Here is a 16,681-nt window from a genome sequence, read left to right on the forward strand (position 1 = left end):
AGGCGGGAACCCTTTGTCCCTCTGGGTTTCCACCCCTCCTCACTGGAAAAGCACCAGGTTAAAGATGGATTCCAGTTCAGGTGACATGATCACATCTCACTGCAAGACTTCACTGCCCACTTGCCAGCACACACATATACAGGAAGACTAACAGATAAAACACAGCCATCTGCAGACAATGGTCCTTGTTAATGGGAGTCATCAAGATTCCAAACCATCATTAATGGCCCACACCTTACATAATTACAATAGGCCCTCAGAGTTATATTTCATATTTCTAGTTTTAGATACAAGAGAGGTACATTTATACAAATGGAATGATCACACTCAGTAGATTATAAGCTTTGTAATGATACCTTACAAGAGACCTTTTGCATGAAGCATATTCCAGTTACATTATATTCACTTCTTATGATGTTTTTATAAAACCATATAGACTGCACAACGTCACAGCAAGCTTCCAAGTACCAAACCCTTCAAACGCTACCATGGGGATCACGTGGCACGACGCCTTGCAGTGAATTGGTCAGAGCTATGCTCATTTGCAACGTATGAGGATCTGGCTCGACAGATTCACAAGCAACACCCCCCACCCCAATACCAATTCGGAAAGAAGCAACATCAAACTTCTAGACACAGAGAAAGGATAATATTCCCGACCATCCTTTAAGCGGGCTTGTCTATATGAACACTTAGGGTATGTCTATACTGCACTCTAACTGCAGGCTCAGACTCAGGTTGGAGCCCAAGCCCCACTTCTGTCCAAACACGAGCACGAAGGACCCAGATTCTAGGACACTATGGAAAGGGGGGGGGAAGGGGGCAGAGCCCGAGTCCTTCTGTGATTCTGGTCCAAGCCCCATCATTTTGCAGTGTGGACACAATTCAAGCCGTAGACCTGAGTCAGAAGGTCTGAGAAGTGCAGTATGGACACGTTAGCAGGGCTGAGACACCCAGGTCCAACAACTGTAACCCAGGTTTACAATGCAGTGTGGACGGCTCAAGTGCGGGCTTGGAAACGCTGAGTTTATAAGCCCAGGTTCCACAGACCCAGGCTTACAATGCAGTGTAGACACACCCTTAGTTCGTGGCAAGCTGGGACATAAATCTACCTGGCATGAGCCTGCCGTGCATTAAACGTTCCCTAGTACGCTTTAATCTACTCCCATTTCGAAGCATGGTAGATCAAAGAGCGCTACAGAACTTTTAGTGCGTGGCAGTAAGGGTCCACATGGACACAGTGGGGGCAGGTTAGTCTGAGACAGACAAACCCCAGCTTGCCACAAACTAAGTGTTATATAGATAGCACAGACCATTTCACTTTGCTAATTTCAACCATGCAGAGCTTGGCTGCATCCTGAATAAGAGAAGAGCACGGGAAAAGGGAAAAGACCACAGTACCTAGACATTGCCTTGACAAACCTTACAACATTACCCTAATTACAAAGCTTTTAATTAAAGCAGCTGAGAAGCATTTTCATTACAGAACATTTGCTTTTATATAAGCTTCTTTCATACTTGAAGTGTCTTAAAATGGTTTTACACAGCGATGAGTTCGACAAATAGAGAAGCCATTAAATACTCAGCACTGCAGAAACTGGAGTTTGTTTTACTGACCTGACCCTGCACCAGTGAAATCAAAGAGAGTTTTGCCACTGAAGTCAACGGGAACAGGCCCTCACTGGGCAAAGGAAAGCTGGCCTGGACCAGGACCATGGAACACCATGTTGCTGATTTTTTAAAATGTATGTATTTTTAAATGGCCAAGGATCTGTAAACTACCAGCTGTTGGCGAAAGGGCCTCACGGAGAACAGCAATAGTTATGCCCTCCGAGCCATACTGCAAAATCCCATGTAGACTGGATTTAAAGAAACACCGCATGATCCAACAGGGCCTAAAATTTAGATTAATTAAAAACAATATTTTCCAAAACCCAGCGCCAGTAGAAATGTTTTGATGCAATTCAAACAAAAACCTAAGGAAAATAACACTTTAAAACCAACATTTCTCTGCAGCATTCACAAGCTGCTTACAGTAGCACTTGCTAGTGCACAAGAACCTGAAAGTGAATGAGACGAGAAACCGGCCATATACAAAAAGTGAAACTACAGTGCTAAACCTTCCTTTCATTACCCAAGACGAAATGAAGAACAGAAGGCAAAAAGCAATCAACAACGATAGCACATCAAGTGTTATTGTAGCTGTATTGGACCCGGAATATTAGAAAGACACGGTGGATTATCAGAACAACTTTTGTTGGTGAGAGACAAGCTTTTGAACTTACAAAGAGCTCTTCTTCAGGTCTGGGATTCCCAGTTTGTTTAAAAGTGTCATTTAACTGGGATTTCCAGACCCAAAGAACAGCTCGGGGTAAGCCTGAAATCTTGTCTCTCTTGCCAACAGAAGTTGGTCCAATAAAAAATGTTGCCTCCCCCACCTTGTTTCTGTAATGATAGAACATGATAGCTTTTCAATTATTTTGGTTCCAATAACCTGAAGTGTTGTTAGTAACATAGATACAGAGACTATTTTTAAAAGACATGACTTTTAACTTGACAGTGTCCTTTTAAGTCCAAATTATGCTACTTGAACCTATGGGGCAAAATTCATTCCTGGTATAACTCCACTAAAGACATCAATGGAGTTACAGCACGATTAATCTGGCCCAAGGTTTTCACAATTGAGACATACTAACACCTATTAGGGGCTTGTTAAAAGGAGACATTTGACAAATGGTTATATCATCATCTGAAGTGCTCTTTGTTTAGATGTTGTAGGTCAGTATGTAGGACCCAATTCTACTCCTGCTGAAGTCAATGGCAAACCCTCAGTTGACTTCAGTGGGAGCTGTACTGGGCCCTTTCTACAGCAAGCAGTTGAAGTGGACCAGAATGCTTTTGCTGTTTGTGAGGTTTAACTCCTACCTTTCCATCAGATGCAGTGTTTATCCTGTAGTGGTACACCCTTCCCTCGTATCTCAGTGATATAGACCTCTGTCCTGGGCTGCTCTCACTCTCCCGCACCAGAAAGCTGCCATTGATTCCGCTGCTCAGCAGGTACTCGGCAGCATTGCGCGACACTGGTCCATGGTACCAGGAATGTTTCTCCAAACTGTTCACTGGGGTGATGTAGTTACTTGGTACCCAGCCCTGCCCATTCTTTGTTTGGGCCTCACACCATTCCCCGTTATGATTGTAGCCCAAGACACGGAGCTTTTCACCTTCACATAAAAACAAAATATAATTAGACATGGCAAACCTGGGATCTGAGAGAAAAGCTACGTTCCCTTCTGGCTCACACATCATCATCCAAAAGTTCTGCAATCAGAATATAGGCACCGATTCAGAAGAGAACTTAGGCATGTGTGTACCTTTAAACACAAGTATATTCATCAAAGCCAATGGGACTACTCACATGTTTAAAGTTACATACGTGCTTAAATGCCTTGGTAGACTTAAAGGCCTAAAGTTCACAACTCTCTTGCTAATGCATGAACCAGAATAGAATCCAACAAACTCTACCTGAGATACATTGGCTCTGCAGGGCTAACAGGTGGGAGAAAAAGGAGTTAAAAACGTATTGATTAGCAAGGCAAGCAGATGTGGTTTCAAGTACACATATGGCATAGAACCTCTGAGTAAGGAGGGGATATTTTTATATAGTCACTTTTCAGAGAAGAGCTGCATTTTAATGAAACAGTTATAAAGCTACAGACCATACTCTAAAAAGTACTTTAAAAGTACAGTTAAGGTTTAATCCAGCTTTAAATCCTTGCTTCCACTGAAGGGCTTAATTTTAGTATACAATTTTCTTCCTCCAATGCACTCTTTAAGCAGACTATCCCATTTAAAAGGCTCTTTCCTTGTGTCTTCGTTTGTTTTAGGACAATTTCCACTACAATGATTACACTGATGTGTTTCATAGGGATTATGAACTCAAATATTCCTGACTGACTTCATTTTCTTGTTCCTTGGCACAGATGCTCTAAAACACCCCCTGGAGATCTCTTACCTTTAGTTATGCTGAGAGTGTTGTCCCCACTCGCCACAAAATCATACAGTGCAACAAAAAGATTGGGGTCATTTTCACTAGGACCAGACAGGAGGTTTTCCTTGGAGTTCCAACGGGCTGCTTCACTCAGACCCTGGGGCTCAAAATCGGATACTACTGGCCTCTGAAGGGCTTCTGGAGGAGAAGAGAAAAAAAAAAGGAAAAAATAGGTTCAATCTTGCTGATAAAAGCCATCTGTTTTTTGCACCCATTATGAGTTTCTCGTTTATTTCATTTCTTGACATCTGTGGTCCTCATGTACATGGGCAGAGGGCAAAAATGGTCATTACCTTAATACAAATCTTATGGAGCATATGGAGCATTCTCATTCTAAAGCTTTGTGCAACAGGGTCCCCACATTCTTTTCTGTAACAGGCATTTTTCCTGCCTTGGTGAAGAGAGAAGACATCTTTTCTCCCTCTCAATAAATTTCTATTCACGCAACCTGCCTGCTGCTTTGCAAGTCATAGAATCATAGGACTGGAAGGGACCTTGAGAGGTCATCTAATCCAGTCCCCTGCACTCATGGTAGGACAAATTATCTAGACCATCCCTGACAGGTGTTTGTCTTAGCTCAAATACCTACTGGATGTCAGATTTATTTATTTATTTATTTATTTAAGAACAGAGGTAAATCTGCTAATTTTTTCTAATAAATACAAAACATCAAAGATCCCAAATCATTATAAGACACACAGGACAATGATTATGGGGCACAATATACAGAGGTTACCATTACAAATACTTCTACTTTAAAAAAAATTATAAACTATCTTCCCTCTTCATTATTTTACCTAATGAGTTCAGAGTACAAGGCTGTGTTTCACCCGACAGCAGCTGATGACATACACAACTGAGCCCTCAAGGATTAACACATTGTTGTTAATGTAGCCTCTCACACAAGGCAGCACGAACAGGAGGGAGGGGAGACAGCATAGCAGACAGACACAGACACACCTTGTGTGTGGGAGAGAGAGAGAGAGAGAGAGATGCACACTGCCCCTTTGAGTAAGCTGACCCACTCTTACGTGCATTGTCTTTTTAAGTGGATCAGGAAGTTGAGACAGCAGCTGCTGCCCTAAGCTCTCTCTGTCTCTCTCCATCCGTGTCCCCTCCCTGCTCTATATGGAGAAGGGGTAAGCGGGGTGCAGGAGCAGGGGGGAGGGGGACAACCTGACATTAGCTCCCCCCCTCCTCCCCCTGCACAGCAAGCAGGAGTCTCTGGGAGCAGTTCCAAGGCAGAGGGCAGGAGCAGCACATAGCAGTGCGGGGAGGGACAGCTGAACTGCCTTGATAGCCTGCTGGGCGGCTGCAGCACAGGGAACTTAGGGGAGCGGGGAGCTGATAGGGGGGCTGCCGGTCCAACCTGGTTCCAAGCCCGCACCAGCTAGCTGCAACGGGCTGCTCTTCCTGCAAGCAGTGGACAAAGCAGGCGGCTGCCAAACGACCTTAGAAGGGAGCATTGCACAACTTTAAACAAGCATGTTCCCTAATTGATCAGCAACGAAACAATGTTAACCGGGACGACTTTAAGTGAGGAGTTACTGTATTCTCCTGGCCTGAGACGCCCCCCTCCAAGCTGCTGCCATGTGAACCCCAGAAAGAAAGGCGTAGAACTTATTTGTGGCAGCAGAGGTGGGGTTGGGTGTATGCTGAACTAATCCATTCTACAATAGTTAGGAGACATTTGCAGCAGCAGCTTGAAGGTTCTTTGCTGTGCTTGGACTAGCTTGAAATTTTGAGTTGCTCTTTCTATTGAATACTAGCAGTATAATGTGCCACTTCGTACAGGAGGCCTTGAAACTCAGTTTTCATTGTGAAGACCAACTGTCAGGAATTTTCCCCTTGAGGCAGCTGAAAGCATCACAGACCCCTACAAATGTGCAAAGAGTGAAAGAAAAATATGTAGTTTTTTGTCTGGTGAAAAAAATTTCTCTGGAAACTAACCCCCCCCCCCATTTACATTAATTCTTTTGGGGAAATTGGATTCGCTTAACATCGTTTCGCTTAAAGTCGCATTTTTCAGGAACATTACAACGTTAAGCAAGGAGTTACTATACAACAAACTTTTGCCAGTACAATAATGTCAGTAAGGGGTGTGATTCTTCATGACATTTTTATAACAGCAAAAAGCCCTAGTATAGATGCAGTTATACAGCAAAAAAGTCCTTCTGACAGTATTGCTTATTTTGGTTGCAGAACTAGTATGAACTACACTGGCAAACCCTTTCTAGGGTAGATCAGGCCTTACAGTCGAGCTCCAGCTGTGTGATGCCCAAGACGAGGACAGAGAGTGTAATGCCCTCGATCTGAAGAAAACTTCTACATTTCCAAGAAAATACCAGTTCTCACATCCTCCCTGGCTCCCTTTTGTGATGCAGGAAGCTCCAAGAAATCTTTTGTTCAGGTCCCCTTTCCTGCTCAGTAATGATCGTGGATTGACCATTACTACCACAGCCAGCTGGAGTTTCTCAGATGCAAGTGGGGAATAGTAATTTGGGAATCACTCCAAAGTTTTAGAAACATGATTTTGAAAAAAGCTGGGAGCTATTTACAAAGTGATCCAACACTAGTGGAAAGGAGGTTTCAAACTCTGTGTAGGAGAGATACTACATACGAGTGGAGTGAAAGTGCAGTGACTGTTATTACATTGGAGAATGGCTAAAATCCAGACTTCATCAAGTTAGGTCTGCTTGCTTTAGGGTATGTGGAGGTAAAAAAGTTATTCAACGACTGACAAAAATTCAGTAATCTCAGCATGTTGGTGCAAGTCAGCCAGATAGATCCATATATGCTCAGAGTCTGTAGTATTAACTGAGTTTACTATTATTTGGACTGGTTAAATTCAAAGATATCTATACACATAATTAAGCCTACTTTCTTAGCCAAATACTTGCTATTGGGAAGTATATTTATGTAGCAGATCAAGAAGTCAAATCATATTTCTTCACAAAAGAAAAAATATAAAATGCTGAAAGGTCAAAAAAATGACAGATTTAGAAAAAGCATATCTGAAGCCATCGGACTCCTTGTTGTTTTTGTGGATACAGACTAACACGGCTACCCTGATACTTCCTTTTTGTGTAATGCTGATACATATTTTAATGCTCCAGGCCTGCTTTAATAGGGACAATAAAGGGAAGAAACAGAAAATTAAGTTATAGTCATTTTACCATGAAAATACTTTGATCTTGTCAAGCCCATTAAGCTCCCCTTATCAAACTCAGGGTGCTGCACTGATTGGAGTTACTCCAAAGTGAGTTACATCATCAGACTGGTAAACACCTGGAATAAACAGACAGCAAACAGCTGGAGGTGACTGATACACAGCATCAGTAAGAAGTGGTTCTATCATGAAAGAGCTGCTCCCCCCAAATACGGTGCAAGCAGTGCAATTTATGCTGAGGGATGTACCATAACCTCAGATAGGAAGGAAAAGGCCTCCCACTGAGGACTGTTCAACAGGAAGGCAGGAAATCCAAGGTAGTCTCACCTCCAATTAGAACATGACTGAGGCTGAGCAGGGGATTTGCTTGGGCCTGTCCATGAATCAGGATACTGGAGTGAGGCTACAGTACCCCACAAAAGTCCTGCTCTCACCCCCAGTCCACAGTGATGTCAAAACTGATTCTTTATGTATAGATACCAAGTTACTTGTTTATTTTTAGACCATCAGATGACACTCTCAAAACATTAAAAGCAATTGCAACTTACGATGCTAAAGTCTAGAAGACTAGTTTTTTTGATAATACATTTTTGCAAGTACCGCCTGTGAGAAGTTATTCTGTGGGGTATGCCTCAAACCTTCACGGATAACATTCCACAAGCCTGGAGATTGGTGAGAATGGGATTACTGAACAATGTAAAAACTGTTGGCTGGGCTTTTTTTCTTCTTTTCTTTTAAACTGGGAGATTATTATAATAGGAAACTTCAAAGAGTCTCCCGGACCATACAATTATGGCTTAAACCAGCACAGATCACACAGTACATGCTATATACATGAGATGAATACCACCCCACTCCCTTGGTATCTTCTTGACCCATTAGCTATCAGAACTTTACAATGGGAGACACACAGAGCACACAAAAAAAATGAAACTCCAATTCAAGAACATCGGGGCTAACTTACTAAGGAATAAGTGAAAGAAATATAAGACAAAGCTGACAGGCTTCAACTATCCATACCTGACACAGAGATAGACATATCCTGTCTGGACTTCTGAATGACTAAAAACTCTCTCTGCAAGACACTTATGTTCTGATACTCAGTGTAGCACAACCTATTCACAGTCTCTCCTATTGGGGCTTAAAATCGATTAAAAAAAAGTTCTCTGTCACAGTCACTCAGGCTTCTGCTTCTACTAGGGTGTACAGCAGAAATAAAAGTCCTATTAGCACCACTCTGCCACTCTCCCTTTTCCTTAAAGATTTCGTTTACTCTCTCTGCTCCTCTATTGGCTGTGGCCTTTATCCTGTCTTGCCTGCTGCTCCCTACACTTGGAACAATCACCTTCTTTTTACCATGATTTCCATTTCCAACTGTACAGCAAAATCCCTTAAATATCCACACTGTACCTCTCCAAATGAGAACATCTTGGGGCACGGACTACATCTCACTGTATTTGTAAAGCACTGAGCCCTCTTTTCAGTCACAAACATTCTGGGCTAGAACCAATGATGGGAGGTGAAAAACTTTATAACGCATTACTGAGCCATTCAGCCAGTCAGATCCCTCCATAACTTACCTCTGCCGTGATGCCGACTGAATGCTGTCAGCTGCCAACGACAAGGCAGGTGGTGAGTGGAGACATCTGCTTCTTCTGCAAGAACTCGCTTTATTACTACCTTGTCGTGCACTGGTGTGCCAAGCCCTCCCATTTTTCTATTTCATTCATCAATGGTGTCCTGTCATAGGCCTACATGACAAATTCTCTGGGGTAGGAGTGCTTTTTTGTTGTTACCTATCTGTACAGTGTCCTGCCCGGTGATGCCTGATTCTTGCCCTGGGCCCCTAGGCTCTACTGTTGTACAAATATCCGCTGTGACCAACAACACAACTACTTGCTTCTTTATAGCACCCTTGTACTGGGATAGATGCCCACATACAGACTAAATTAATAAATGTTAACAGTTGCTGCGGTTCTTGAGAGTCAGGTATTTGGTGAAACACTTTCCCCATCTCTTCTAAAAGAAGTGTGTCTCTCACATAGCAGTCAATCATGTTAATACACTAAAAGATCTAGTAGGCTTAGCAGTCTCGTTAATTACTGCTTACTTCAGGTAGTGAGTCACTTTTAGAGACCATGTATAAAAAAAAGTTCTTGAATGCAAAGAATTCCAGTCTAGACCAAAGTGAGCAGATTTCCTTAATAATTAAAGCACAGGACTGGAAAACAAAAGGGGAAGCAAAGCATTATAACAAGCTTCCAAGGCTGACAGCTGGAGAGTCCCTTGGGGAGGAAAAAACACCACATCTTCCAACAAAACAAACATCCCATGAACTTCCAAACTCTGCCAGCACTTTTTCACATGGGCATGTGAGTGAAGGACTAGCTGGAGGACACAAAATAGATTATTAAATCACCTTGTGTCACACTGTCAATCAATCTGAAGGGTTCCCCCTTCCCGACTCCCCAAAAACTTCTACTCTGAGCCAGAACAGATACACAGACAGAATAAGATTAAATACTCCTGAGTTGTGCACATACTTGATGACTGTTGGAATAGCTGCCTCTTTATCCCCACTATTTCCTTAGTGGCCACTCACAGATTTTCTATGCCTCATGGAATCTGTATTTAAAAAAAAAAAAAAATCTGTAAAACAGATCCTTCCAAAGAGAAGGGAGATTCCAGTTTTTATTTCATAACCCATCCCACTCAGCGAGTTCATGCTCAGCCTGTTCTGTCAACCAGTTTATAGCACAGTCTCATATAACCTTCTGCAACAAAGGCTTTTTACCATAACTTGTGCTGCTAGTTAACATTTCGTTAGTCTAGTCTAATATAGTCAGTGCAACAACAAATGTTCACCTGAAGTGTCACCTATTTCTAAACGAATAGCAGCACAGATCCAAACTCTCTCAACCTAACCTATTTTATTTACAGTTGGTCACACTCTTCCATATTTGCTCCATCATAACTCCACTGGCTGAGAGATACGTTTTTAAAAAGTCATTCCCTTTTTTCACAAGGGGAAGGTCAGACCCAGCGTGCACTGATTGGCACAGTCAGAAAAAAGGCTTGGACACTCCAGAGATTAAAAAATGAGCTTCAACAGAACACAGACAATTTATACATTTCAATAAGTACTTTATATAACACAGCAAGCCCTACTAACCAAGCGGGTGACAGCTGGAATGAGTCCAGAAAAAAAAAAAAAAAAAAAAAAAAAAAAAAGACAGCCCAAATCTATAGATGGATTTAACTACGGTCATGTTCTGAGAAATGTGAAAGCATTCCCACTCTGACAAACGAGTCCTATTAGGCTTTCTACTCCTCCCCTCCCTCTCTCAACAATGCAGGCACGAGCCGCACAGTGTACTTTCTAGTATTCTTTCCAGTCCAGCCTCAGAGCCTTCCCAGTGCTATGGCTTCCACCACTTCCTCTGGGAGATAATTCTATAGTTTTTAATAGGCTTCATCATCAGGGTGTGTTTTTTCCTGGCACTTTTTCCCCTTTTTAATTTCATCACATTAATTCTGCTTATAGACCCTTGATACCATGGCAAAGAATTCTTGACTCTTGGCATTAATAGTTTTAGACAGGCAGCATGGCACAGAGGCTAGGACATAAGACACAGCAAGGGAGACCAAGATTCCATTCTTGGCTCTGGCACCATCTTGTCATGTGATCTTGGATAAATCACTTAGGGAAAAACATTTCAGATGTGCCTTACTCTCAATGAATGTCAATGGGACTTGGGCAATTCTGAAAATTTTAATCTGTTTTAATTTCCTCCTCTCTAAGATGAAGAACAATGATGCTCATCCACATCTGAGCTGTGGAGAAGGAGAGCACTATGTAAGAGCTAAGCACTTAAGATACTTCCTAGAAAGTGTGGATATGCGTGACCAGCCCCTGGATGATCAGTTTTATATTTGAAATCAAATATAACTCTTCCCATGAAATTATACCACCTTCCTCATCCCAGCCCAACGTGGAAGGGTAGCAAGCAGCATCCAGGTCTGTAACAAAGATGCGACAGGGCAGAAACAACTGGAGTTAGTGGATAACTAATAGGTCATAACAAAACCAGAAACATACAGTGATGCAAAGAACCATACTGTCAGTGGGAGAAGAGAGGCCAGGGGATAGGATGGGAAAGGAGGAGACAGATTGAACGCATGTGCTGTATTGGTCTGCAGCCAAAATTATTTGATTGGGTAAAACAAAATGAAAGAGCTTCCATGAGCAGCAATGGCCACTTAATACACTTTATTTGTTCCAAATGTATTCACCACAAAGCTAGATTTTGATCTCAGTTACACCAGTGTAAGCCTAAAGTAAATCCATTGATTTCAGTCAGTGTTACGGAGATCAGAATCTGGCCTGGTACCTCTGAAGTGCATGAAGAGAAGCTCTCTCCAAGAATAGGACAATGACTATTGGCTGCTCCAAACCTAGGCTGGTCTAGTGCAACTGTAAAAAAAAGACATTTTACCAAAAAAAAAAAAAAAAAAAAAAAATCCACATAATCTGATGGCTAGAAGTTTAGAAATTACGTCTTTGGTTACTTTAGAAAACAAAGGATTTTACCAGCATGCACAAAATAGTTTTCCACATTATAGAGAATGTTTACAGGTTTAAGTAAGGCTTCTGCTTTATAGCATTATAACCAGCAGCCTTCCAAAAAAGGAAGCAAGAATATTTCAGACCCAATTTGGGACATGGACTCGCTCCATTTTTCAGATCAGATTGGCACACGTACTCACTATGCCTCTGCAAACTGGCAAAAATAAGGACGGGTGAGGGGGAGAGGTGGAGCAGATGACAAACGTTTCTTCTCCTCCCACTTCAAAATATTTCCTAGCGAGAATAATATCTTCTTATAGCCTTAGTCCCATTCATATGGGGTCAGCTCTTTGAGTTCTTCTCCATTACAGTCGGTCTTGAAACAGCTCTTCAGAATCTCCACAGCTGGGTTTCCAAACCTTCTCTTACCCTCCACTTCTTAAATTTAATATCCTGCTTCCTATACATTCTTCAGATCTTTTTTATACATGTCCAAACTCTCTAAGTATGGATTCCTCATCTTTTCAATAATTAGTACCACTTTTACACTTCCCTTAATTCATTTGTTCTGAACACGATCTATGCAAGTTAACATTTTAATTTCCACCGTGTTCAAGATCTGTTCCTGTCTCTTTCTCAGTGCCAGCATTCAGAGCCATACAAAAGAGCAGGCCTAATTACTGTCTTGTAGATCTGACCTTTTCAGTTGGATAGGCATCCTTCTATCTCAGATCACTCCACTCATTTCTCTCCATTTAGTCCATGCCTTTCCAGTTCTACATGTAAGTTCATTGCTGAGTTCACCATTATCCTATAGTATTCAATCTAGATACTTGAAAATCTGTACCTTTGGTACTGGCTGGCCCCCCAGAGTATATCTACATAGCAAGCAGGATCCTGCAGCAGTGGGTCTCAGAAGCTGGGTCTACAGGCTCACGCTACGGAGTTAAAAATAGCTGGGTGGATGTTCGGGCTCAGCTTCAGAGCCGGAGTTCCAACCTGAGCATCTCCACAGCAATTTTTAACGAAGTAGCATGAGCCCCACGAACCTGAATCTGTAGACCCAGGTTCTGAGACTAGTGGCCACAGGGTCCTGCTTGCTGTGAGGACATACTCCCTGACAGAGTCTCCTTGTCTTCCCAGTGGGAAGAATGTGTGAGAGAGAAAAAAGTCCAGCTTAAATCACAAGTGAGAAATCGGCATTAAAACTAGTTTAAGAACTACTTAGTTAAACAAGGAAAAATCTGAGAGGTCCCAATTCAGCAATACCTTTAAGCACATGCTTACTTATAGCACATGCTTAAGCCCATCCCTACTGAGCAAAGCAATTTGAAGCAATACTCAACCCCTTCCACCTACCCACAAACATGCAAAAAAGACTCTCAATGATCTTAATTCCTAGAAACTAAATGATCAATATAACAGAAGTCTCCTACAACTTCAAGTCTTGTAGGACAAGACCACTGTGACACAACATGTCTGATTGTTTAGTAGTAACACATGAGCGGATGCATTCACAGAGCACAACAGAAATAACAGCGAATGGTTCCAACTTAGGGTAGGTCTACACTTACCTCCGGGTCCGGCAGTAAGCAATCCATCTTCTGGGATCGATTTATCGCGTCTTGTCTAGACGCGATAAATCGATCCCGGAAGTGCTCGCTGTCGACGCCGGTACTCCAGCTCGGCGAGAGGAGTACGCAGCATCGACGGGGGAGCCTGCCTGCCGCGTCTGGACCTGCAGTAAGTTCGAACTAAGGTACTTCGAATTCAGCTACGTTATTTGCGTACCTTAGTTCGAAGTGGGGGGTTAGTGTGGACCAGGCCTTAGGGTAGTAAACTTCTTCACAGTAGTATGTCCAAGATTTAGGTTTTGTTTTTACAAAAAAAAATTATGACTATTATGTTATATAAAATATGTTCATGAATTTATTAATAATTTGAATGAATACAGGTTTATTCTGTTATATTCCCCTGTAGTGCTTGCAAGCAACACACTGCAGCATTGTGCTAATGCATGAGAACTATAAAGTTAAATGAAACTAACTGCAAATTAAAGTTAACCGATTGGTCTATTTTCATTACCCAAGCTGACAGAAATGCAGACAGTAAACAGCATCAGTGCTGAAAAGTGAATTCAGTTTGTCAGATTTTTCCAGGTATTCTTACTAACACAGATAAGTAATTACCCCCTCCCTTCATTTTAGATATGGTTTTCAACCAGAATCCCTTTACAAAACCAAACCAAACCAAACAGCTTTGTTCGACTATGATTCAAACAACGCAGATTTAGGGAAAATGTGACATTTAAGCTAACCTTCATTAGTTTAAAAACAGCAGTTTCAGAGTCACAGCATCTATAATACAAGCATAAAACAATTACACTAATTCTCTTCCTTGCTGAGCATCTGGTAATGTTAGAGAGAACAAAATGGGGTTGTCAGTGTGGGCACTATCACAATTTTTCCAGCAAGGTTCAACAGCCCTCAGCAAGGATCCCTTTGTGATCCAAACACAGCCACCCTTCTGGGTGGACTCACAGAGCAGTCCTCTACTTGCTCCTCATCCTAGGCAAAGAGATTGGAAAGTAAGTGCACTCAGCTCTACAAATAGTGCAGTAGGAAATGCATCTTCAGGTGTAACTGGCTGCAACTGTTTCCCCACACAACTAATGGTAATTTTATTTCTCAACTACCAATGAGACTTTATAGCGGGGTGGGCAAACTTTTCGGCCTGAGGGCCTGATCAGGTTTCGTAAATTGTATGGAAGGCTGGTTAGGGGAGGGGGGTCGTGGCCAGGCCCCCACCTCCTATCTGCCCTCCCCTTCCCACCCCCCCAGGACTCCTGCCCCATCCAATCCCTCCCCCCCCCGTTCCCTGACAGCCCCTCTGGGACCCCTGCCCCATTCACACACACACACGCTCCCTGTCCCGACTGCCCCCGAACCCTCACCGCCTCATCCAACCCCTCCTCTCATTCCTGACAGCCCCCCGGGACCCCTGTCCCCATCCAACCACCCCTTCTCCCTGTCCCCTGACTGCCCCCTGCCACCCCATCCAACCCCCCCTCCTTCCTGACTGCCCCCCGGGATCCCTGCCCCCATTCAACCCCGTTTCCCCCCCCGACCACCATCCACAACCCCGCCCCCTGACCACCACCCCAAACTCCCCTACCCTCTATCCAACCCCCCCACTCCCTGCCCCCTTACCATGCTGCCTGGAGCACTGGTGGCTGGCAGTGCTACAGCCGTGCCGCACTGCCGCCACCACACAGCACAGAGCACCGGGTCAGGCCAGGCTCTGCAGCTGTGCTGCCCCAGGAGCTCACAGCCCCACCGCCCAGAGCTTTGCGCCGGCAGCGGAGTAAGCGAGCTGAGGCTGCGGGCGAGGGGGAGGGGGTAGCCTCCCGGGCCAGGAGCTCAGGTAGGACGGTCCCGCAGGCCGTAGTTTGCCCACCCCTGCTTTATAGTCTATGTTAGTCATGAAAGCACAAGACTGCCACCTGCTTCCTCTCTTTTCTCCCCTATAATTCCACAGGTTGCTAAGACAGGGAGAGCACAGTAAGATCCCGGGGACGGAGTGGCGGAGGAAAGAGTCTTGTGTCACTGTGTAGCAATGTAATTGGGGAGGAATAGAAGATGGCACACAGCTTGTAAGGATTCAAGTGCAACAGTCCATAATTTATGGCCCTTGAGGAATATTTATCTTCTGGTGCTCTTTACAAAGATAGTCTTACTAGACCATAGGCTCAGGTGAGGACCTGTTGCTTCCATCAAAATGATCAAGTCCTTGTGCGGAACAGATGTCCTCATTCTTTGTGTAATATAAGCAAATGCTTTGCACCTGTCCCTCTGGAATTTGTGGTTTGGATCAGCACACCTGGTGCTCAAGTGTGTCCATCAGAGAGAAATGGAACAGCATAGAACAGATACTGTAGTTTTCGTCTTAAAATTACAATAGAATTGAAAGGTATCTAAAATACTTGATCAGGCTTTAAGCTTCAGAAAGGGATGGCACAAATCCTATTTTTTTCCCTATGATGCTGTTATATTTCCACTCTTCAATCCCCTTCCCAAGAGAGATGCAGAACTGATCAGGATTATGATGCTATCTGTATTCCCTGACTCTTTGGTCCCAGCAGGAGAGTAAAGATTATTAAAACTACAGTTGCAATGCTTGTTCGTTTACATCATTATCTTCGGATGCTGACTTCAGCTTTATCCTGGGCTGGGAAATAAATTTGTCTAGATATCAGTTTGCTGGAAGAGTGTTTAAACATTGTTTCCAAACTCATTTCCCAGTCCACTATAGGAAATGAGCATATAGATGCAGTTTTAGAGAAACTGAAGTAAAGACATAATTTATAGTATCAGGGGACCACCTCATAGCAATTTGGTCTTGCCTGTGCGCACCAAGTCAAACTGTGTTATAACCCCATTTTGGAACTGTAAAGACAAAGGCTGCAGTACATTTCCATATCCTCCTTTTAACATGGTTTGATTGGATCCACACATGTAAGACCACATTGTACAGCAGCATAATTAGAGCAATACCATGCTGTACCACCACCCCTCAATGGTAACTTTTGCTGGGAAGATTAGGGCCTCATGTGTTACATAGACTATAAAAACTGTATGAAGGACCCAGCTGCAATACAGTGGTGGTCCAACGTGGTTCAAGTCTTCCCATAAAAACAAGGGTATTAGTGTCTGCTACAGACCACCAAATCAAAATAGGGAACAAGATGACTATCTCCTTATGCACCCATCTATAATGTGTAGGGGGAAAAAACTGTGTGATCGTGGGGACTTCAATTTGAGTGACACGTGCTGGAGGTCTCATGTTGCCAGTACTAAAACATCCTTGGATTTTTTAAACAGTATAGATGACAATTTCA

At 43.1% G+C, this 16,681-nt stretch overlaps 1 protein-coding gene across 3 annotated transcripts in view; it reads right to left on the reverse strand.

Moving 5' to 3' along the window:
* ABL1 (ABL proto-oncogene 1, non-receptor tyrosine kinase) overlaps window positions 1-16,681 on the reverse strand; it is a 119,001-nt gene that overhangs the window by 23,763 nt on the left and 78,557 nt on the right. For 2 of the 3 annotated variants that reach the window (XM_054007539.1, XM_054007540.1), the window contains exons 2-3: window positions 4,013-4,186; window positions 2,926-3,221 (exon numbers count right to left, since the gene is read on the reverse strand). In XM_054007539.1, coding sequence (XP_053863514.1) covers window positions 2,926-3,221; window positions 4,013-4,186 — 470 coding nt within the window. Of the gene's footprint in view, window positions 1-2,925; window positions 3,222-4,012; window positions 4,187-7,224; window positions 7,295-16,681 lie in introns of those variants that run through there. The other variant, XM_054007541.1, reaches the window with a different exon arrangement.

This window comes from Malaclemys terrapin, chromosome 17 (genome assembly GCF_027887155.1).
Source record: "Malaclemys terrapin pileata isolate rMalTer1 chromosome 17, rMalTer1.hap1, whole genome shotgun sequence".
Taxonomy (NCBI): domain Eukaryota; kingdom Metazoa; phylum Chordata; order Testudines; family Emydidae; genus Malaclemys; species Malaclemys terrapin.